Source organism: Canis lupus, chromosome 26 (genome assembly GCF_048164855.1).
Source record: "Canis lupus baileyi chromosome 26, mCanLup2.hap1, whole genome shotgun sequence".
In the NCBI taxonomy this organism is placed as follows: Eukaryota; Metazoa; Chordata; class Mammalia; order Carnivora; family Canidae; genus Canis; species Canis lupus.
Window position 1 is genome coordinate 38,448,100 of NC_132863.1, and position 22,965 is coordinate 38,471,064.

The 22,965-nt window shown below is 45.4% G+C and overlaps 1 protein-coding gene across 5 annotated transcripts in view; it reads left to right on the forward strand.

The window, feature by feature from the left end:
• SLC9A8 (solute carrier family 9 member A8) overlaps positions 1-22,965 on the forward strand; it is a 70,576-nt gene that overhangs the window by 35,648 nt on the left and 11,963 nt on the right. For all 5 annotated transcript variants that reach the window (XR_012018676.1, XM_072801397.1, XM_072801398.1 and 2 more), the window contains 5 exons: positions 4,261-4,404; positions 9,879-10,017; positions 11,514-11,619; positions 18,967-19,083; positions 21,319-21,401. Coding sequence is in view for 4 of the 5 variants with exons in the window: in XM_072801397.1 (XP_072657498.1) it covers positions 4,261-4,404; positions 9,879-10,017; positions 11,514-11,619; positions 18,967-19,083; positions 21,319-21,401 (589 nt within the window). In the remaining variant the exon portion in view is untranslated. The remainder of the gene's footprint in view (positions 1-4,260; positions 4,405-9,878; positions 10,018-11,513; positions 11,620-18,966; positions 19,084-21,318; positions 21,402-22,965) is intronic.

Consider the following 22,965-nt stretch of genomic DNA (forward strand, 5'->3'; position numbering starts at 1 on the left):
CTGTGTTTTTGCACCATCGGCACTTGCTCCTGGAGTATGGCTGGGGGCAGAAAGCAGGGCTGAGTTCTCAGTCCCGGATCTCTCCCGTCAAGCTGGCTGGAGCTTTCAGCCTTCAGTAACTTGGGGACTAGTTTTCATGGGAAATGTGCCTCTGCTAACAGTCAGTCCAATCCCATCTTTCTACCGGGAACATAAATTTTGGAGTTTTTGTTGTTATAAGATAGTCCTGATATATAAACAAGTAGCAAAAGTCACATTCCTATTCCATAAGGAGCTGGAAGTATAAAGCAGAACCAAGGCCCTGCATTTTGTAAGTATTTTGCAAGTGAGAAGAAATGCCCCTACCAGTCATGTAAAGGAAATGTCACAGTATTCTGTCCTTCAGCCTGTTCTGGGGCAACCGGTTAGAGATCCAAAAACTGCTTGATAAATTCTTATGCAATTGAATTGAACCAATGTTTATTGGGACATTCAGGTAGAGAAAAGAATTGTCCCTTAGAAAAGCAGAATAAGAGCCAGGTAGGGTTTTTCTTCTCCATGTGGAGATACTCTCTTTCCTGTTAGAAAGTGACTGCCCCCCAGATAGGGGCTACTCTGGGAAAAATTAGCTAGCAGTCACAAACCCACACAGCCATGGGGCCTGGCCGAGTGCTTACCAGAGGGACCTGCCACTGTGCGTCTAGGGGTGGCCACAGTGGTGACCCTAACAGTGCACCCTGTTTGAAGGGGACAGCCACTTCTCAGCTCTACCTAGTAATCACCATGTGAGAAAATGATCCCCAAATTACTAAATATTAAAAAAAAAATTTTTTTCACAAGAAGCCAGATTTCCAGATTTTATAGTGAATTTTCTAGTTTTTAAATGTTGACAACTTAGTCAATTTTTCAAAATGCCATCTAAGTCAAACATAATACCCACAGACTTCTGCACAATAGAAAACATAAAAATAACTGTTGCATGTAATATTTTATTGTAGCATTTAAGATTTAATTTATTTATTTGAGAGAGAGAGAGAGAGCACAGAGGGAGAGGGAGAAGCAGACTCCCCGCTGAGCAGGGAGTCTGAAGTGGGGCTCGATCCTAGGACCCTGAGATTATGACCTGAGCTGAAGGCAGATGCTTTACCCACTCAGGTGCCCCAGGAACACATTTTAAGTTGGACTTTTAGCTCCTGGCCTTTCAAGGACCAGCCATGACAGTGAGGAGGAGAGCAGCTGATGGCACAATGACATGACTCCTGAGACTCCGACCTCAAAGAGTTGGGTCATTCATACTTGAGACGTGTCATGCTCACTGCCCAGAGGGCTCTGTCCCGATATAGATCCCCCCCCCAACCCAAGCTAAATGCGTTCTATGACTTGTGCAAAGCATTTCTGCCCAACTTTTTATTATGAAAATTTCAAACGTAGAGGAAAGGCAAAGCATACACCCGTGGACACCCAAATGACCACCTCCTGGACTCTGCAATTACTGTCTCACTGCATTTGCTTTAACCCAGATCTTTCCATCCGCCTATCTCACTGTCCATTCATCAGTTTCTGCTGGTTCCTGCTCTGGTTTCAGTTCAGGTTGCTACAGGGACTGTGACAAAGGATGGCACTGGGCCTCTCTTAGTACAACTGAAACCCAACACAACTAGTTTTTGTGTGTGGGGGAAAGGGTTGTTGGCTCAGAGAACTGAAGTGTCCTGGAATGATGGCTTCCAGCATGACGGCACCCTGGGGTCCATGCCATCCAGGGATCTCTCCTCCCATCATGTCTCTGTGCACTCTTCCAACCAGCTTCATCCTTGGTCCCACTTGTCCCACGTGGTAGCGCTGATGGCTCTGGGCTCATGTTGCCCCCACTCTAGCCAGCTCTGCCCGAGGGCCAACCTGATTCCCAATGACCTGGTGGAATGCCCGGTGGTGGCCCTCTTGGACCAAAGTAGGGTCCCCTGCCTGCTCCTAGAGCCCCATGCAACTCTGTGCGGGGAGGGGAGGCTCCCCAAAGGAAAATTGGGGTGCTGTTACCAAAACCAGGGGTGTGGATGCAGAGCAGAGAACCGTGGCTGTCTGCTCAGCCGCACTGTCCCCCGGAATGGAGGGAAGGGCCAGTGGAGCCACACCCCCCAACGCACAGGCCATCAAAGGCTCCCAGGTTCCCCCTCCCTCGCCTTTGTCTTTGGGGCATTCAGAATATGCTTTTTAGACCTTCTTTTCCCTTGAGGCCCTTGGTGTTTTGCCCCAAGTGAGGAGAGTGGGAATTAAAGACAAGGAGAAGAGACAAGCTCCATGTCGAGAATGCAGCAGGAGGGCCTCAAAGTCGGCTGCCAGTGGAACAGGGCCCCCCAGGTTGGCAGTCATCTGGTGGTGTTACCTTTCCTCCTCCCCCTCGCCTTCCTCCTTCCCCCCCTCCTGCCTGCCTTCCACAAATATCTCTAGGCCATACTCAGTACAGATCCTGGGACTCACTCCCTGGGCACTCACAGTGAGGGCGAGAGGCAGGTGACATGTGACAACCTCTGTGAGGACGGGGCAAGTGTGGAACTGAGCTCTGAACTGAGACTTGAGACTGTCTTTCGGGCTCTGCTCCTCAACTTGGGATCCAGAGGCTGTCCTTGAGGTAAGCGGGCTATCCTGCACGAGTTCACATTAATCAAACACAGGGAGCTGCCAGATTATTGACTTATAGAGCAAACTGTAGCTGGCCAAGGCAACTAGGCCTCTCCTCCCACTGGCTCTGCTCTGCCTGAGCCCAGACTCACGTGATTGCGCAGGGCTGCTGGGGAAGCTACAGTGGGCAGAGCCTGCCGCCTGTTCCGGGTGAGTTGCTCCCCCTTCCCAAGCGTGGTGAGAGGGCAGGAAACAGAGGTGGCTAGTCTCTGGCTTCCTTCTCTACCCAGGTCTGCCCCCTTGGGGGTCCCTGTTTTGTTGTGGAAGGGGGCAGACCTCATCTGTCTGCTGAGCTAGAAAGAAAGCAGTGCTAGGCATGTTGTTTGAGGGGATTGGAAGGCACACAAGAACTCTTCGGGGTAAAAAGACAAACAGGTGGAGTGAATAGATCTTCCAGGCTCCTGAGGTGGCCCATGAGGCCCTGCCTCGCCTGCCAGCTTCTGACATCTCCTGCCACTCACCCTCAGGAGCTGCTGCCATGCTTACCTTTCTATTTCTCAGGCCATCAAGCTTACTCCCACCTCAGAAGCAGCTTACTGCTGTCTCTGTCCCCAGATCCTGGCTTGCCATCTGCTTCTTGTCTCGTAGATGCTTGTTTAAATAAGTGTCATCTCTTCAGAGAGGCCTTCTCTGACCAGCCACTCTTAAGTGGCCTGTCCCCCTGCCCCCGCCAGGTCACTCTGATCTTCCATGTAACACTTGCTATTTTCCAAATTGGCCTTGGTCTCTGGGTGCTGTTGTATCCAGTGTAGCAGTCAGGAGTACGGACTCTGAGCCAGACGGCCTGGGTTTGGATCCTGGCTCTGCCACTTCTTAACTGCTGTCTGACCCCGAACAAGTTACTTAACCTCATTGCCCCTCAGTTTTCTCTTATGTAATCAGGGTGGTAATAGTACCACCCCACATGGGAGTGGTGAGCTCTGTGGAGTAGTGAGTGCTCAGAACAGTGCTTGGGACATAAATGTTAGCTGTCATTATTGGCCTCGGTGCCTGAAACATTTCAGGCAATTAATACCTCTTTGTTGGAAAGAATGACACCTTCCTGGGCACCATTAGGGGGCGCTGCTGGCCTGGGGGGGGCAGCGCTGGCATTGGTGTCTACAGTCCATCCCCTTGAAGGACGCCAGAGTTGCTGCTGACTATTGACTATGTTGCAAATCTAAGTGGCAGGTATGATCAGTCACAGGTGGCACTCTGGTGGCAAGGGGAAAGGCAGAGGTCACACCTCTGGTTCATGGGCCCTGTAGGGGAGGCCCCCCTGGGCCATCATGCTTCAGGCTGCTCTGACAAGGAAGGCTGGGATGTCTGTAGTATATTTTAAGCAAAAGTCCTCCCAGCCATTATCAATCCAGTAAAGTCCTAGGACTCGTGGTGGGAAAGCAGGCCGTTCCTAACAACTGCCTCTGGTGTGGGCCTTTACTGCCTTTGGCACAGGGTCTGCCAGCAGATACCGTAAGTGGGAGAGAAGACACCTTCTCCTGTCGTTACTTCAGCTCCAGTGTGCACCAACATGTTATACCAAGTACAGTCTCTGGCTTTGCTGTTTATTTTGTGGGCCGAGTGATAAAGCATTCTGAATGACCCCTTCCTTTTCTCTTCTTCCAGCTTTGCATTTGGCTCCCTGATTTCTGCTGTCGATCCAGTGGCCACTATTGCTATTTTCAATGCCCTTCACGTGGACCCAGTGCTCAACATGCTGGTTTTTGGAGAGAGTATTCTCAATGATGCAGTCTCCATTGTCCTCACCAAGTGAGTATCCTTTCTTCGGGGATGGCATTCAAGTGCCCTTGTATCAGAAGGACAAATGTTCCCATGCAGCTGCGTGTACAGCTGCTTGTCCTCTAGGTGATGGGTTCACACGATCCTACATCTTCTGTCCTGACAGGCCCTGAGGCACCCCAGCAATACTGTCAGGGCCCAGGCTGATCAGAGGCGAACCTGCCTTTTAGGACCTACCTTTCAGCAGTGCTTTCAAGTTCAGCTTCTTGTCAGTGTCCCTGGGGGTGCGTATTAACCAGAGTAGTCCCAAGCCCCACTCTCAGCTTCTGATTCAGTTGATCTGGGGTAGTTCTGAGAACTTAGGTTCTTAATTGGCTCCACAAATGATGAGGGAGCAGCCGGTTGAGGGATCTATATTTGGACAGCCTCGGTGCAGACAAAAGCAGTAGACCAGAGACCCTGCTCTCCCAGTGAGGAGTTATTGCACATCACCTTCCTTTTCACAGCTGTAAAATAAGCTAGTGATACTAACAGGCATCCCAACTTGAGATGCTATTGTGTACTTTGGAAACTGTAAATCTCTTTCAAATGTTCATGGGTATTACCACCCTTGTTGATAGGATCTGAGAAATTATAGATGAATCCTAAAATGTCAAGAAGCCATTGAGAAAAAGAAATGAATCTAAGATCATCTCAGATGCATTTATCTGACACAGGGCTCTTGTCCTTGTCTTCCTCTTTTCCTTGTCTTTTGTGGTATTCATTCATTAGCATGTATGGGCGAAAGACCCAGACAGTTTTACCAAAAACAGAGAAGGCACAGACAGTCAAAGCAATTGGAGAAAAGAGCCCTGGACAGTGTTTCAAGATGGGCTAAGAGAATTTTAGGAGCCAGTCTGTGTTCTGCTAAAGAATAGACTTTCCATGATCTGAATACTGACTTGACTTCTTTTGTTGAGGGGTTCCTGGCTAAGCATAGCCACTCTGTTGTAGTCAGCATTTTCTTAAAAGCTTTATTACAGACGACATTCTGAATTTTTATGTCGGAATAAAATGATGTTTTATAGTGGAAGGAACCTGAACTCAGGTTTTGGAATCAGGCTGACCTGGGTTCAAGTCCCATTGATGCCACTTAACAGCTGTGTGACCCTGGGTCAGCTCCTTTACCCTTCTGAGCTATGTGTTTCCCAGCAGTAAAGTGAAGGTGATAATGCCCCAGCCTAGGATTGGATTCGAGGATTGAATAAATACGATGCTGTGTGAAAAGCACCGGACATAAGTTCATGTTAGGTCCTTTCCTCTTCTTTGCCTGTCCCCCATTTACTGTTTCCTGTGTTTGTCTTAGTTTTGTCCCACTTTTGCAGGAAGAACTTTACCAAATGTTGTTTAATTGCAAGAGGTGCTTAGCAGACCTTAAAACAAACAAAAAACTTTAAAATATTTTTGTTATTCTAAAAGTAATACATTTCTTTATATAAAATTTAGAAAACAGGGAGAGAGAGTACATGCATTATTACTATCCAGAGATAATTATAGTTGACAATTTGGAAGTATACACACATTTTGTAGAGATGGGCTTATACCCCATATACTGTATTATAACTCTTCCATTGAGCAGAGTTGAAAAATAATTGTCCATAACCTCATTTTACTGGTTACAGAGTATTCCTTTCTATGAACTTACTGTGATCAGTTTAGCAAGTTCCCCACTTTTGGCTTTTTCATGTTTCTCTTGACAAAAATTTCTGGAGCTTTATTAGGCAGTTATCATACATCATGCCTATAAGACCTTTTAAAAATCTGATGGCAATATTTTTTCTAATTTAAGATCTACCCTGAAAGCCTTTAACTTTTGGGTTTTGTCTTTTGTCTCATGTCCTGGCTGCACGTATTGAACATTTGCAGTGAAGAATTTTGTCCAAATTGGTGGTGATATCATGAGTTATTTTTACACATTAGGAGCTCAACACGACTGCTTTGTCTCTAATTTGTTTTGTTTTCAAAAATTCATCAGAATTAGGATGTTTTCTGAACTTTTCCAGGACTCTTTGCCACAAGAAGGTTAAGGATGAGGAGCTATTTTCTTTATTTTATTTTATTTTATTTTATTTTATTTTATCTTATCTTATTTTATTTATTTTATTTTATTTTATTTTTTTATTTTTATTTTATTTTATTTTATTTTTTTATTTATTTTATTTTATTTTATTTTTTTATTATTCATGAGAGACACAGGGAGAGAGAGGCAGAGACACAGAGGGAGACGCAGGCTCCATGCAGGGAGCCCGATGTGGGACTTGATCATGGGATTCCAGGATCATGCCCTGAGCCAAAGGAAGACACTCAACCAACCGCTGAGCCATCCAGGCGTCCTGAGGAGCTATTTTCTTTTGAAAATGTGAAATCATGGAGTCACTGTAACCAGCCAGAGTTTCTTTCTAGAAAAGTGTTTTTGAAGGCCAAGATCGCCTGTGATGACAGTTCCCAAAACTGGATGTGTGGGCCATATGCATATATAGTGTCCAGCCCCCACCTCACCACTGCTGGTCTCTAGGCTGGGGTGGGTGTGCTACAGGCTGGCTGTCCACTCTCAGCATCTGGTGAAGGCCCTCTATTGCTCAGAGGCCAGCTGGACTTGCCAAGGTCAGTCCAAGGTAGAAGAAGGATGCTCACAGAGAGGTGAGCACAGTGCCTTGAGTACAAGAGGGAGACAGACTCTCTGAGGGATTGGAGTGAGGCTTCTCAGCCAAGCTGTCTTGTGAGCCAGTAGGCGTTTTCAGATTGGAGAGGCAGAGGGGGCATGGTAGGCCTGCCTGTTTTGAGGGGGCGAGAGAGCAGTACAGAGGGGATTGTTGTCAGCTTTGCTTGGTCAGAAGGTAGAATTACGTCTTATTTCAGAGTCTACTTCATAAATGATCACTTTCCAAGTGACCTGACACATTTATATTTGCAACTGAATATGTGAATGAATTATACCCCTTTTTCGATGTTTTCATTTTCATAAGTGCCAGAAAGCTATCTTCTGTTTTTTCATTGACTTTATTAGTTTTAGCTTTGATTTGTTAGTATGACCATTTATTCTTATAACGATTGCTGTAGAGGAAACCTTTTTGTGCTCTCTAGCTGCAGTGTAAACTAATGAGATGGATCCTGACGCAGCATTGTCTTGTTTTCTTTTAAGTGTGAGAAACAAAATATGTAGAAATTTACCAGGCCAGAAAGAGTCCAGATTCTACTTTCAGTTACCCTGAGTTCAGAAACCATTGGCCTCTGTCCTTCATCTGCTGCTATCCTTTAGTGCAGCCTCACCAGTGAGACACTTCCATGGAGCCTCTGCATGAAAAGAAAGCAGTGGCCCCAACCGGTGAACCAGGTGAACCAGCCGTGGCAGCTCTAAGGGGTGGGGGCTGGGCACTATGTGCAAGTGGCCTACAGATCTGTTTGGGAACTATGGGTGAGTTTAGCCTTCAAAAACACTTGTCCAGTGAGAACCCTTGTTGGTTCTCAGCACTCCTCAAGGTGGGGTATTAACCTATATGGTCTGTTGGGAAAGAAAGGGATGGAGGACGTTGTGCATTCAAGTGAGTTTAGAAAACGTTTATGTGAAAAAAGTTAGATTTCTTTTTTTGTGGGACTTTTCAGAACCATTATTATACTACAGCTGTGAATCACTGCTGAAAATTTTCTGAGATTATTTGACCAAGCTGTCCTCTTATCAGAGATTATCCTGCTTTGAAATTATACCAATTCATGAAACGCTGATTAAAGAAGCTAAATATTTTTATGGACAATTCTTTGTTTTGTTTACTGATCCAGCAAAACTGTACTGAGTGTCTTTGCATACCAGGCTCTGCCTTAGGCCCTGGACGCGTAATGATGATCGAGATGGACATGTGAATGACAACGTTGGCACTTGCCATGAAGTCAAGCACCAGGGGAGCCTATAATATGTGAAGGGGTCAGAGCAGGTGTCCCCAGGGAAGTGACACTGACAGTGGGTTCTGAGGAACAAACTGGGGAGTTAACTAGGGTCAGGGAGCAGTAAAAAGTGACCTACAGAGGGGTGCCCACCATAACATTGGGGCCCTCCCTGGATGAGGAGGAGATGGGGTCATGATATATGGTGGACGGAGTCAAGTGTTGCTTAGACTGGGCTTCCTTTTTTTTTTTTTTTTTTTAATTTTTATTTATTTATTATAGTCACAGAGAGAGAGAGAGAGAGAGAGAGAGAGAGAGGCAGAGACACAGCAGGCTTCATGCACCGGGAGCCCGATGTGGGAGTCGATCCCAAGTCTCCAGGATCGCGCCCTGGGCCAAAGGCAGGCGCCAAACCGCTGCGCCACCCAGGGATCCCCTAGACTGGGCTTCCTTCTAAAAAGCAGTAGATGGGTTGATGGGTTTGGACAGGCCAGTAACCCAATCAGATAGTACATTTTAACGGCCAGTAAGTGGAGAATGGGTTGGTCCCTAGGAAGACAAGGATGTTTAGAAAGAGCCCTGAGACATAAGGCCCAGGACGGAGGATGGTAAGGAGAGAGAGGGAGAGAAGTGGATGGATTTGAGAGGTCATCTGAAGGTAGGATCCATTAGGAGGATCTTTAATGAGAGTAACTCCATCGTCAGGGTATAATGGTTTTCCCTTTGAGGATAAAACCATTAATTGAATTTAATGGTTTCTGACATTTTCCTGTTTTGTGATCCCGAAAGGAAAATCCTTTCAGTTCTTCTTCCTAACAGTCTTCTTAAGTCCACTCCCTCAGCCCTTACTCTCGGAGTTCCTGCCGTCACTTCAGTTCTAGGTTTTATCACAGGGCCTGCCACCACCGGAAGCACTCCCCATGGCTCGCTAGGGCCTTCGGGATGCAAAAGCCACTCCTGACCTTGGTTCCTGGCCTCTCACAGGTCTGCCATGACAGCCGCTCTGGCCTTATCTCTTGCTGTTGTTCGCCTCCCCTCCCCGGCCCGTTCCTGGGCTCTACCTCTACTAATGTGTGGAATTGAATGCTCCCAGAATGGGCTCCCTGGCTCTGCACGCGCTGTTCCCTCTGCTGGCGGCACTTGCCCTCATTTCTTCACCTGTGAACTCTTCTTTTTTCCAATTCTGAAGCCAGCCGGCATGTCATGAGAAAACTCCTTTGGGCACCACCCGGCTGAGTTAGATGCCCACCCTGTGTTTCTGCAGCCCTTTGCCCTTCCCCGAGGTGGTCATTTGTTTCCGCCTTGTTCATATTCCTTACCAGGCTGAAGGAGCCCCTGCAGAGCAGGTCCTCTGCTCTCCTCCCTGAAACACCCTCCCACACATACCCCTGCCCCCTACCCCCCACCCTGGAAGGTAACACAGTAGGTGGTAGTTCACAAAGTAGGTGAACCAATAAGTGGCCCAGCCCAGTGGCAGAAGGAATGAAGGAGCACATAAGCAAAAAATCAGTTTTGGGTTTTAGTTGATTTCTAATAACTTTGTCTATAACATTTTAACTTCTTTCTGTTTTTCTTTTATTTCCTAGCACAGCTGAAGGTTTAACAAGGAAAAATATGTCAGATGTCAGTGGGTGGCAAACATTTTTACAAGCCCTTGGCTACTTCCTCAAAATGTTCTTTGGCTCAGCAGCACTCGGCACTCTCACTGGCTTAATCTCTGCATTAATATCCTTTTAATATGATGAACTAGCATGGCTGAGAAGATTTTCATAATTAGATTCATTTCCAGCCATTTCCACCCCCTTGCTTAAGAGGCCAGTTTTAGTGTAAGGCTGCATTTGAAGGACCTTTACATGGTTTTGGCTTGGGGAGCACTTTCATTAACACCCAACCACTTTTAGATGTGACGTGTACAGTTTAGGGCCTCACTTTTCAGAGTGTCTTGATCACACACACCATTGGCTCTCAGATCCCACTGTTGTGGGAGCTTGCTTCTCAGTAGAGAAGATTTTCCGTTTCCACTGTCTCCTTTTTCATAGTCAGAAAACTGGAAATTAATTTCCTCTGAAAATACTAAATTGAGAAAGTCTTTATTATCCCACTGAAAGTGATTATCTGGAGGTCCAGAAAAGAGACTTGCAAAGTGGGTCCATCCAAGGTATTCACGCTGGATTGCATTGTTCAACAGCCCATACACTTGCTGTTCCAGCCAGAGGAGGAAGGAGGCTCATTAAGGCCAATGACACCTTCATCGCTGTAGAAAATTCATCATGTTTAAAATAGGAACAGGCACCAGACCATTTCTGTGGGAGCCCAAGCCTGCGTCTCAGGGAGTTGGCCACCTGGCCCTCCTCCATGAGCAGTTTGGTCCACAGATGGCCGGAAGAGCCACCCTTGCCTATGACAGGCATGCTTGTCTGCCGTCCTATTGAATTTTCCTTCACCTCCTTTGTCCAAAAGTCTAAAGGCTCTATTGTTGGCTGACAGCTTCTCATATTATACCATAAACAGAATGGAAAAGAACTTTTTCTAGTTCAGTATTTTCCTCCATATTCATCTTTCTCTAAGGGGAGGGAGGATGGAGAACCTTCGGCGGTGATGAAGCCGAGTAGATGGGCTCAGTGAGTCCCAGCATAGGCGTGTGGGCTGTATTTGAATAGAGAGAAGACTCTCCTTTCATAGGAGCAGGAGTTTAGAAATCTCCAGGAATAGGAAAGAAAGAAGGTCCTTCAGTGGGGCACTTTACCCCAGAGTTCTGGCCACTCCATCAGCTGTCTCATCAGACGTCAGAGGAAGGGGATAAAGGGTGATGCAGCCCCGGAAGCCCAGGCCCTCCTGGTAGCATGGGCTGTCCTCATTCTGGCTGCTTCCTCAGCTTTGCCCCAGCAACCCCAGCTTTGCCCCCGTAGCTCTGGCACATTGTCAGCCTTTCAAGTCAGCATTTTTAAATGAGTTACTTACGTTGATTTTCATTTATAAATCCCCACCATTTGTCTCAGGAATTTACAGTTGTTGGTGTTTTGTCCGATTCCCTTTCTTAAAACAGTCTGCCTGCAAAAGGAAAAAAAAAAAAACAGATTTTCATGTGTTACCCTGGGATGTTCAAAAGCCTTTCACATCCGTTGCTTACCCTATATATTTGGAAGGCAGCAGTTTTGTGACTTGTCTACATCTCCCATCAACTGTCCGTTGGTTCTTTTTCCTTGACAACTGTTATTTACGTGCTAAAGCATATTGACTTGAGGAAAACGCCTTCCTTGGAGTTTGGCATGATGATCATTTTTGCTTATCTTCCTTATGGGCTCGCAGAAGGAATCTCGCTCTCGGGTAAGTGACAGAAACGTTGAACTGCTGGGGTTGATGGCATGTTGTCCTGCCTGGTGAAAGAGGTTAGATCAGTGGGGTCCCTTTTTTTTTTTTTTAGGATTTTATTTATTTATTCATGAGAGACAAAGAGAGAGAGGGAGAGGCAGAGACACTGGCAGAGGGAGAAGCAGGCTCCCTGAAGGGAGCCTGATGTGGGACTCATCCAGGGACTCCAGGATCCTTCCCTGAGCCATTGGCAAATGCTTAACCTGCTGAGCCACCCAGGCATCCCAGTGGGGTCTCTTTCAATCACAAGAGACAGTCACAACTCCCAAAAGCTTAAGCAACAAAGGGGATTTACTGACCCTTGACCTGGGTCAACTCAGGTCTGGCTGGATTCAGGGTCTCGGTGTTGTCATGGTCATGTTTTCTCTTCACCCACTGTCCTGTAGCAGAGATCAAAATACTCATCCAGTGGTGCCTCTTTCCCAGAATATGGCATCTAAAGAGCCTTCACTCAAAGGATGGGGTCAGACCGCCAAGGGCCAGTCAATCCCCTGGCCTGCCCCCGAGCCCCTATTGAGCTGCATTCTATCACTATAGTTTTGCCTTTTCCAGAATGTCCTACAAATGAAATCACGTAGTATATAGACTTTTGTGTCTCCTTTCTTTTAGTTATAGTAATGTTGTTGAGAGACATCCATGGTTTTGCACTTGTCAGTAGCTTATACACTCTTACTGCACTACATTTTATTCATTCATTTGAAGGAGATTTGAGTTTTTCCAGATTTTAGCTACGAACATGTATGCATATTTTCATTTATCTTGGATAAATACCTAAGAGTGAGGTGGCTGGGTGATACAGTGAGTATTTATTAGAAACTGCCTGCTGTTCTCCAAAATGACTGGACCATTTTGCATCCCCACAAGAATGCATGAGAGAGTTCCAGCTACTTCCTGTCCTCATCAACACTTATTTTAATTTTTTAAAGTTTAGCCATTTTGATAGTTGTGTGGCAATTTGATTTTGATGGACTTTGGAATAGTCCTCTTTATATTCTACTTGGAGTTCATTGAGCTTCTTGGGTTTATCCTTTATGAAGTTATAGCTTTTCACGAATTTGGGAAATTTTTACCCATTTCTTTAAACACTTTTTTGTGTTCTCCCATCTCTTCTCCTGTTGAAACTTCAGTTACTGAAATGATCAACAATATACTGTCATCCCATAATACACTTGGCCTTTTTAATTGTTTTCAATCTTTGGTGTTTGTGCTTTACTTTGCCTGGTTTCTTTTGCTATGTCTTTATGTTCACAGATCTTTTTTTCTGCTACACCCACTGTCCTGTTAGTTGCATCCAGTGTATTTTCCACTTCAAATATTATAGTATTCATCTATAGGAGTTCCCCTTAAGTCATTTTTTAAAAAATATTTTATTTATCTATTCATGAGACACACAGAGGCAGAGGGAGAAGCAGGCCCCATGCAGAGAGCCTGATGTGGGACTCGATCCCGGGACTCCAGGATCACACCCTGGGCCAGAAGCAGGCGCTCAACCGCTGAGCCACCCAGGTGCCCCTCCTTTAAGTCATTTTTGTATCATCCATTTCTCTCCATGTTCATGATTGTCTACTTTTTTTTTAAGATTTTATTTATTTATTCATGAGAGACAGAGAGAGATCCATGTTCGTGATTGTCTACTTTTTTTTTTTTTTTTAAGATTTTATTTATTTATTCATGAGAGACAGAGAGAGAGAGGCAGAGACACAAGCAGGCTCCATTCAGGGAGCCTGATGTGGGACTCGATCCTGGGTCTCCAGGTTCGCGCCCTGGACTGAAGGCAGCACTAAACCACTGAGCCACCCGGGCTGCCCTACTGTCTACGTTCTTGAGCACATGGAGCATGTGTATAACAGCTGCTGTAAATCCTCCTTTACTAATTCCATCATCTCTGTCAATTCTAGGTTGTCTTTGGTCAGTTCACTTTTCTTCTGCTTATAAGTCATATTTTCCTGTTCTTTGCTTGCTTAATAGTTTTTGATTGAATACCAGTCATTGTAAATTTTATGATGTTGTCGAATACTAGATTTTACTGTATTCTTCGCAGAATTTGGGGTTTTCTTCTGCTGTGTATCTGAGTTTCTCAGAATCACTTTAATCCCTTTGGGGTTGATTTTTTGACTTTGTCGGCAGGCCCAGAGGTAACACAGTGCCCTACCGAGGCCTCTCCCTCCTGGCTCATCTATTACAAGGTTACCTCACTCTGGCCTGGGCAAACACAAACTTACCAGCCCTGTGTCTGCTTCAAGAATTGTTGGCCTATTCTTTTTTAGTGGCTGTCTCCCTAACTTCTTGGAATCTCACCCCTCACATGGACAGACCAGTACAGTACAAGATTCAGGGGGATGCTATGGTAGCTCTCCAGAGCTCTGTTTCTTTGTGGCCCCTCCTCCTGTATTTTTTTTTTTTTTCCCCCTCCTGGTATTATGACTGCTTTGAGTCCCTCAAAAGGAATGTTGGCCTATTCCTTTCACCTGTCTCCTCTTAGCTGGACCAACCCTGCTGGGCTTGGTTTTGGAGTTCCCCTCCCTAAGCCTCAACCTGGAAGCTATGTCAGGGCAGAAGCTGGGCTGGGGCCTGGAGCAGAAGTGGCCACTTTGTTTCCCTTCTGTCAGGAATGTTTCCCTTCAGAGATCCTATCCTGCAGTACCCAACATCGGAAAACAGTTTCGTTTCACATCTTCTAGCAGGTTTTCTAGTTTTTTATGGCAGGACAGCAGTCTGCCTAGCAAAGTGGAAGTCCCCAGTGGTTTTTAATGACTGTTGAGCAGAAATCTCCTGCCCGCAGGTCACTCTCTAGAATCACATATGGGTACTCTGCGAGCAGATCCTGCCAAGGAGGAAGCAGAGAGGACTCTGGCCATTTTCACTGGAGAACTCGTTATAAATCTTATGGTTTTGTTTGTTCTTAGTTTGATTTGTTCCCAAGCCAGTTCTCTTGGGTAATTTCATCGTGGTATCTGTCATCAAGTTCCTTCTCTTATCTGTCCCGAATTTTGGCACTTACATAAATATTACCTTTGAGTCATTTGGCTTTAGCCTAGCTATTTTTACCTCTGTTTTTCTAAATTGCTCCACACCCCTTTGAGATGAACGCTGAGTACCTGGTTGGCAAAGATGTATTTTGTGCATCCATTTCAAATTTGTGATTAAAACAAGGGTGTGTTTTTCTTGTCTTCCAAGAAACTGTGTTTTCTGTTTGTCGGGTTTCACTTCTTTAAGGACCTTTGCTACATGAGCCAAATTCAGCACACGCAAGCCAAGGGCACGCTTGGCCATGTCTAGGCGATTGGCTGGGCTCTGCCCCTGTTTGTCTTTTGGGTTCACAGACAAGGTTAGGATAGCCCGGGTGTGTTGGGAGGACCTTCTAGTCCTGCTGTGAGAACACAGCGGGAAAGGTGATGTCCCCCCTTCCTTCTCATGCTGCACTATTCCTGTCACAAATGACTGAGTGAGCAGTTCCCAAGAACAGGGAGCAGGATGCTGTCCTCCCAACTCACACCCAAACCATATGTTTAGGACACAGCAGTTAAGGATGCCAGACAGACCTGGGTTTAAATCCCAGCCCCGTCTCTCGTTAGCTGTGTAACCTCACACAACTGACTTATCTACTCTGAGCATCTACTTCCTCCTCATGAAATGGATGTTATAAAAGAGCCACCCCGAGGCTCGTGGTGAGGATTAAAGGGAAGGATGCAAGTAAGAGCTCTGACAGAGGCATGCTGGGGTGACCACATACCCTACTGGCCCTAGTACCCCCAACATGTAAACTAATAATACCCCCTTTCCCTCTCACAAACATACTGGCTTCAACAGCAAATTAAATTCTCCCTCTAGAATATAAGGGAAGGGGGAAGAAATGTGTGGGAAATATCAGAAAGGGAGACAGAACGTAAAGACTGCTAACTCTGGGAAACGAACTAGGGGTGGTAGAAGGGGAGGAGGGCGGGGGGTGGGAGTGAATGGGTGACGGGCACTGGGTGTTATTCTGTATGTTAGTAAATGAACACCAATAAAAAATAAATTTAAAAAAAAATTCTCCCTCTAATTATGAGTTAGTAAGTGTTAGCCCTTTTCAGAATCTTTTCTAACTCTATCAACAGTAATTATTCTGTTTATTGAGGCCAGTTTCAGGGGCCACTTTGCCCTCTGGCTCTAAAGATTCTAGGATAACTAGACCCCACCTTTGCCAGGGATTGGAGCAGAGCGACCACTGTCATGGCGAGTCACAGAGGATGGGACTTGGAGGTTGAAGGGTGAATCTGCAAGATTGACCAGGATATAACACATTGTGCCAAGTTGGGAAGACGTAGGCCAAAGGTAGAAAGTGTGAGTGTGCAGCCCTCGTGTACACAGGTACACAGCCAGGGGAGTCCTTTATTTGTGGCACTGCCTATGGGAAAAAAACTGGAAGCAACTACATGTTCATTTACAGGAGAGAAAGATTACATAAGTTTGGGTAGGCTCTTACTATGGAATCCTGTGCAGCCACTAAGTGAACTTAACCTATTTGTATTGCCGTGGAAAGAACTCCCAAGATATATTGCTAAGTTTTAAGAAAGAAAGTTGGAAAACCATTTATCCATCCATTCAACCCTGGGCTGAGAACTGTCCTTGGTACTGGGGCTGTCCTTCATAAACAAGACCAGATCAGGTTCCCAACTGCTGAAGAAAGATGGGAAGCAAGTAAGCAAACACATACCATAATTTTCAGGGCGTGAAGAAGTGACAGGAAGGAGAGAAATCAGAGCACTGCGATAGAGAGTGGCATGGGGGCAGGTGTGTCCTGCAGCAGGGGGTCAGGAAGGTCTCCTCAAATAGGTGGTGCATGAGCTAAGGCTTGTATGGTGAGAAGGAGGCAGCCAAGGGAGGGAGGGCCCAGGGCATGATTCCTGAGCAGTGCTTGACCTCCCATATTGCCACGAGATAGCTTGGCACACTCCAGGAGGAGCAGAGGTCCATCGTGGCTGGGACAGAGGGGCGGGGACCCCGGCCCACAGAGTTCTCTAGTCCTGGGCAGGAGTTGGGATTCTGTTATGTGTGCAAAGGCAGGTAAGTGTTGGAGGTCTTTTAAAAATCCCTCTGCTGATAATCCATGCTGCATACATAATGTGATCCTCCTATTCATTGCCTTTTAAAGACAGATTTATGGCTTAGGAAAAGAACTGGCAACCTGTATCAGAAACTTAATTTGGGGCGAGGTGGTGTGAATGGAGAGTCTCTTACTCTACCTCTGAGTCTGGATGTTTTATAGAAAAATGGGTTTATTTTGAGGTAATTAACAAAGAAAACTAACTGTGATTTGATCCAGCCTTCAGGAAATTCATATTTTACCCACAGGAAGGTACAATACAGTGGAAGTTATACCTTGATAGGACCACCCTTCACCTTCTGCCTTTGGACTTGAGTCTATTCATCATCATTGTTCATTACATTTAAAATAATGGATTTAACTGAGACTAGAAATGGATTTCTTCCCTCCTTCCCTCCCTTCTTTCCTTCAATTAAACATCTGCCTTTGGCTCAGATCGTGATCTTGGGGTCCTGGGATTGAACTCCCATCAGGCTCCCTGCTCAGCAGGGAGTATGCTGCTCCCTTTGTCTCTGTCTCCTACTTGTTCTCACTCACTTGCTCTCTGTCTCTCTCTCAAATAAATAAATAATCTTAAAAAAAAATACCAATGTCTTTTATCTCTACAAGTGAGCCTGTTTACACCATTTATCCACTGGTGTTTTTACAGCCTGTGTGGTGGCAGCTACAGTGGATAAGGGTAGTCTGGGTAATGGAGAAGCCACCTTTGCTGAGAGACGGCTCATAGGGCAGACACTTGAACTGTCCCTTGGGCCTTTGCACCCACTTCTGATGCTGCTGACTCTTTCCTTTAAACCTCAGAACTCAAGAGATGCTCTGATCTTAGACTAACCCAGGGTAAAATGTGGTGGCTGGCTGTTTACTCTTGCTTTGGCCAGAGGACCCATTTTCATAGAGTCCAAATTCAGCCTCCAGAGGTGGTTTATCTATACAGAAATTTTGTTAACATTTGAGTTAGTTGCCATCATTAAAAGCTGGGAGAAAAAGAAAGGTAAAATAATAATAAATAAAAGCTGGGAGATTTCCCACAAGAAACAGCTTTCTAGTATCTCTCAAAAAGCTAGAAGGAAGATTGGTCACCACTTAGGCCTCCCATCTACAGGCTCGCAGTGCCTGGTGGGTCACACAAGGTGGCAGGCCTACCCCTGTGGGAATGGTATTGAGAATGCAAGCTGAGCTCTTGCAATGTCTCTACTACAGTTCAGTGGTTTTCATCCCTTTTCTAAGTGGCGAGTCAGCCATTCATCCCTGTCACTAGAGTGGCAGGCGTGAGCTACAACTTTTCTTATAAATTTTCACTTGTAATCCATTTTAGCAGCTTACTTAATGACTTTATAAACATCTCAGCTTCCTTACATGACAGTGAGACCCCTTTGCTGCTGCCGAGGCAGAGCAGCAGTAACAGACGAACCCATCCACACAAAGCATTGTGGGAATGATCGGGGCAGTGGGCAATAGGTGTGGACTCTCGTGAAGAGCTTTCAGGAAAGGACACATATCCTTTTTTAGTCACTCCTCTTTGTAATCTAAAAGATTATGGTAGGGGACGCCTGGACGGATCAGCGGTTGAGCATCTGCCATCAGCTCAGGGCATGATCCCAGGATCAAGTCCCACATCAGGATCCCTGAGGGGAGCCTGCTTCTCCCTCTGCCTATGTCTCTGTCTCTCTCTCTCTTTCTTTCTCTCTCTCTCTCTGTGGCTCTTATGAATAAATAAACAAATCTTTAAAAAAAATAAAAAATAAAAGATTATGGTGATTAAGGTGAAAATTAGAAAAGAAATGAAAGTCCATGCAGTCTCTACATCCCGATTCTTACACTCCCTTTCTGCCCCAAGAGTGATTCACCTGCCCTGTTTCTGTCTGTGGGTGAGAGTCACTTGTTCCCAGTACCCCCTTGGCAGGTCCACGAGAAGCTGCTGTTAGTCCCCTGCCCAGAAGAGAGAGCTGAGGCTTGGAGAGGTAAAGAAGGTTGGCCTGAGGTCACCCAGCTGGTAAGGATGCTGCCAGTGATAGGGGGCCTGTAGCATTTCTCTGCAGCCTCCAGGAGGCCTCAGGTAGTATTTTCTTCGCTTTTTCTTTTCCTTTTCTGAATATATGTAACACTGTAGGGTCCAGTGACCTGCAGAAAATATACGATATTATTTGTGTATCAAATAGCAGGTGCTCTTCTGTGCTGTTCATGTCTCTGTGCTTTCCCTCTTGGTCTCTCTCTAGGCATCATGGCCATCCTGTTCTCGGGCATTGTGATGTCCCACTACACGCACCATAACCTGTCCCCAGTCACCCAGATCCTCATGCAGCAGACCCTCCGGACCGTGGCCTTCCTGTGCGGTGAGTTCTGCCTCTGTGTGGTCCTGCGCAGGCCTGCCCACAGCCTTTGTTCTGCTACACCGTTTCGGGAGGCTGCCCAGCCTTCCCCTGGCAGGAGAGGCAGCAGAATTCCTTCAAGCCAGATACTGCACTCCCTTATCTTTTGTTTATTACTCTGGCTTTCAAATTCCGTAATGTAAACCTAACTCCTGATAACTTTCTAGAACATTTGATGCCTGCAATTTTAAAACCATAAACAGTAAGAACTACTAATTATGAATTTTGGAGACTCCTATGTTTGTAATGTTGTAAAGTGACATTTCCAAAAATGTATTCCCTGGCATTGGCATCGGTGAGAGTTAGCTAGGACAAGACCCAACAGTCAACAAGAATCTGGAAAATCTTGGGGGAAATGCAGTTTCAGTTTGGGGACTGCAAGAGCATTGTGAGCTGACACACATCATAGCATTTCCCCAGCATATCCACAGGCCCCTTTTCCACAAGAGTGGCTCGAAGAGCGTAACTTGGGAGCTCGTGTGCCAGCACAGTCATTGTTGGGCAGGGTCCACCACAAGAACTCTCTCTGTGAAGCTGTTCCAGCGTGGGCTCTTGCTCCCCTACACTCTGCTGTACTCCCTTACCTTGTCCCTGGTTTATATCTGGCAGCAAAGGATGCACTCTCACATAGTCCCTTTCCACTGGCCTACCAGGTAACTGTGCCCAGCTGTCATCACCAGCATCTCCCTGGCACTGTGGTAGGGTGCGTCTCATTTTCCAGCACCAGTTACACACGGTCACATCCTAGGAGGCAGGGGCAGGCTGTGCAGAAGCTTCCTTCTGCAGCCTTAGGGCGCTCAGGTGCCCAGAGTTCAGATGACTTGCCCTCAGTCTTGTAGCTAAGAAGTGAGTCTGGAATCCAGGTCTGTCTCTTCCTGGCCGAGGGGGTCTTTTTACCCCAGCCCCCCACTCGCAGAGCCCTAGCTAAAGTCTCTGAGCCTGATACTCGCAGTTGAAGGAATGTAAAGCAAAACACCTGTCTGTTTTGTACTCATCAGATTGGCGTATCTTAAGTTTGCTAATACCCACTTCTGATATGGGCATTTGGAAAGCAGACCTTGCTGACAGGCGTGTGCACTGATGCCATCTCTTGTACAGTCATTGCAGCATCAGGCAGGGTTTCAAAGCTGTGTGCTCTTTGACCCTCCAGTGCTACCCTCAGGAACTGAGCCTGGATATTTGTCGTAACTGGTAACATCAGAAATAGAAGCAGCTTAAGTGTCCATTGACAGAGGATTTGTTTTGTTCAATTAGCCATGACAGATCAATATAGTGAAATTTATGCCACCAGGGAAAAGCATAACATAGATCTAAATATGTTCTGAATGAGCTGATTTGGAAAGATCACAAAAATATTAGATAAGAAAAAATTCAAGGAGGAGAAGGGTGTGTATACTATCCGGCTTGCAGACTTGTTTTAAAAAGATACGTGTTTAGAGAAAAACATGGCTGAAATGTTTTAAAGCAGCCTATTTTATGATGTTCAACTCTTTTAAAATACAGTCTTTGTCTCCCTGATTATTAGCCTATTCTGGGGGATGTTGTGATGTAAGCAGGGAGCTTAGTGCTAGAAATTCATATGGTGCTTTTTCTTAAGATACACAAGGGCTTGCTGGCCAGAGAGTAGGGATCCGACTCTCTCTGCCTCGTGGATGGAAGCCAAGAGTTGGAGATCCCCCTCTCTTCCTACAGATCCTGTGGGTACAAGTCCTCTTCCAAATCTGTGACCGCATCAGATGTGTGAAGTCACTCACTTAGTTTTGTCTGCCCTGGTAAGGAAGTTAACCGAGGGCCCTTTCCACACTGGTTATGTGGTATCTGCAGTCATTTGCTCTGAATTTTTGCCACTTTGCTGCAGTCAGGATCCTCGCTAATAACAGTGACAAATGGGCAGATTCATGTATTTATCATCTTCCCCCGGTTGGAGAGTATTTATTTGCATGAGTATTTGACAGCTGGCTCATTAAATGAGGAGATTCTGAATAAGCAAGCACATGTGGCTCATGGGATAGAAAAGAATGAGTGAATCGAAGTACAAGTTCCACCAAGGAGGCATCAGGTGCAGGATTTTTCAGAAAATAAGCAAAGTTGTTATAGTGGATTCTGACTTACATGAAATGTTTGCTTGCTTTAATGATTGAGTACCATGTTAGAAGAAAATAGTTGGGGCTGAATAATCCATTCTTTGGTTTGTTTCAGAAACATGTGTGTTTGCATTTCTTGGCCTGTCCATTTTTAGTTTCCCTCACAAGTTTGAAATTTCCTTTGTCATCTGGTGCATAGTAAGTATTTTCCTTGTTTTTTATTTAATTACTTCTTTGTAGATCAATAACCACATATTCTGGATTCATTTATGTAACTGTTAACTGCTCAAAGTCAACAGCTACATAGACACTCTTCTGTTTAAAGTTTCTTTTGTTAAAAAAATCATAAACATACAATAAAGGGAGGAGGGATGGAATTAAGTGAATGAATATCCCTGGAAAAGAATTTTTGCTTCTTTTTGAATTTTAAACGGCCTTAAAGGTTATGATCTTCTCTAAAACATACAAGTTCCTGTGTTTCTATGTGAGGTGGTGAACGCAGATTTCAGAATTTAATACATACTTGATCATAGCCATGTAAAAACGTCATGCATAGAGGAAAAAACCATGTGAAAGAATATAGCACAATGTTCACAGGGGTTGTAGAATTGGGATGATTTCTTTTCCTTTTCTACTTTTTCTCAATAATTTATAATGCATATATTTACTTCTTGCTGTGGCCTTCTTCAGATGTGTCCATTTTTGAGCATAACCGTGGACACTTGTTTAAAGTAAAGATTACCAGGCCCTTACCTCCCCAGAGGTTTACCCAGAGCAGTTGTCCGAGGTGATTCTTGCCATTCAGAAGGTTTGGGAAGCTTATCCCTGGACTCAGGGCAGCAAGAGGAGACAAATTAAAATATTAATTTAAGCTAATTAATAAACTAACAAATTAAGTCATAAATTAACTAATTAAAATAGGAAAGGAAAAGTTTGATCATTCACAGTAGAGTCAAATCTTTTGGGGGAAATAAATGTTTAGCATTTAAAACAAAGGTCCAGCTTCCTCAGGCATCTGATGAAAGTGACATGAATGGCTTCTGACCTGTGAGCATTTAGCCTGGTGCTCCCAGGTCTCTCCCCTCATTGTGAGCTTGTCTCCCAGGGGCCTGCTGCCTGCTGATTCTTGCTGTAATCCCTAACTCGATCTTTGTTGTCCTTTTAGACCCACCTTCAATTTAAGACACATGAGAAGCACGCCTTACTGTTGCTCAATCAATTATCATAATTCATCTTCAGTTAACTTTTATTACCAATGCCACTTAACAGAACCCAGCTATTGGAGAGGCACACCTTTTTTAAGCACTGTCACCTACCATGTACAAACCAGTGAGGCCTACCTGTTTGGCACATGGGAAACCGAGCCATGGAGAAGCTAAAGAATCCTCTGGAAACAGTGTTTCTCCTTGCAGTAGGGGTGCTTCCCCCTCTCAGTCAGCAAGAGCTCATTGCTTCTGTCACTGTTATCTGTCCTTCAAACTCAAGTTTCAGGACAAAAGAGGACAGCCAAAATCATTTCCCAAAAGTGTAAGGGTCTTTAGTGTGGTACCTGGGTAAAAGGGCCACGTTTGGTCAAACCTGAGACACAAGTGCAGGGATGAAAGATTGGATTTCAGTGGGTAAAACGGAGGTGGCTCCCTCAGCCGTGGGCTGGGAACAAAAGGAAAATGAGAAGATGTGTTGGAGTGGGAGCTCCCTCCCGCTCCTAGAGGTGGCTAGTGCTGTTCAGATGCATTACCTTAGACTCACTCATGGTCAAGGG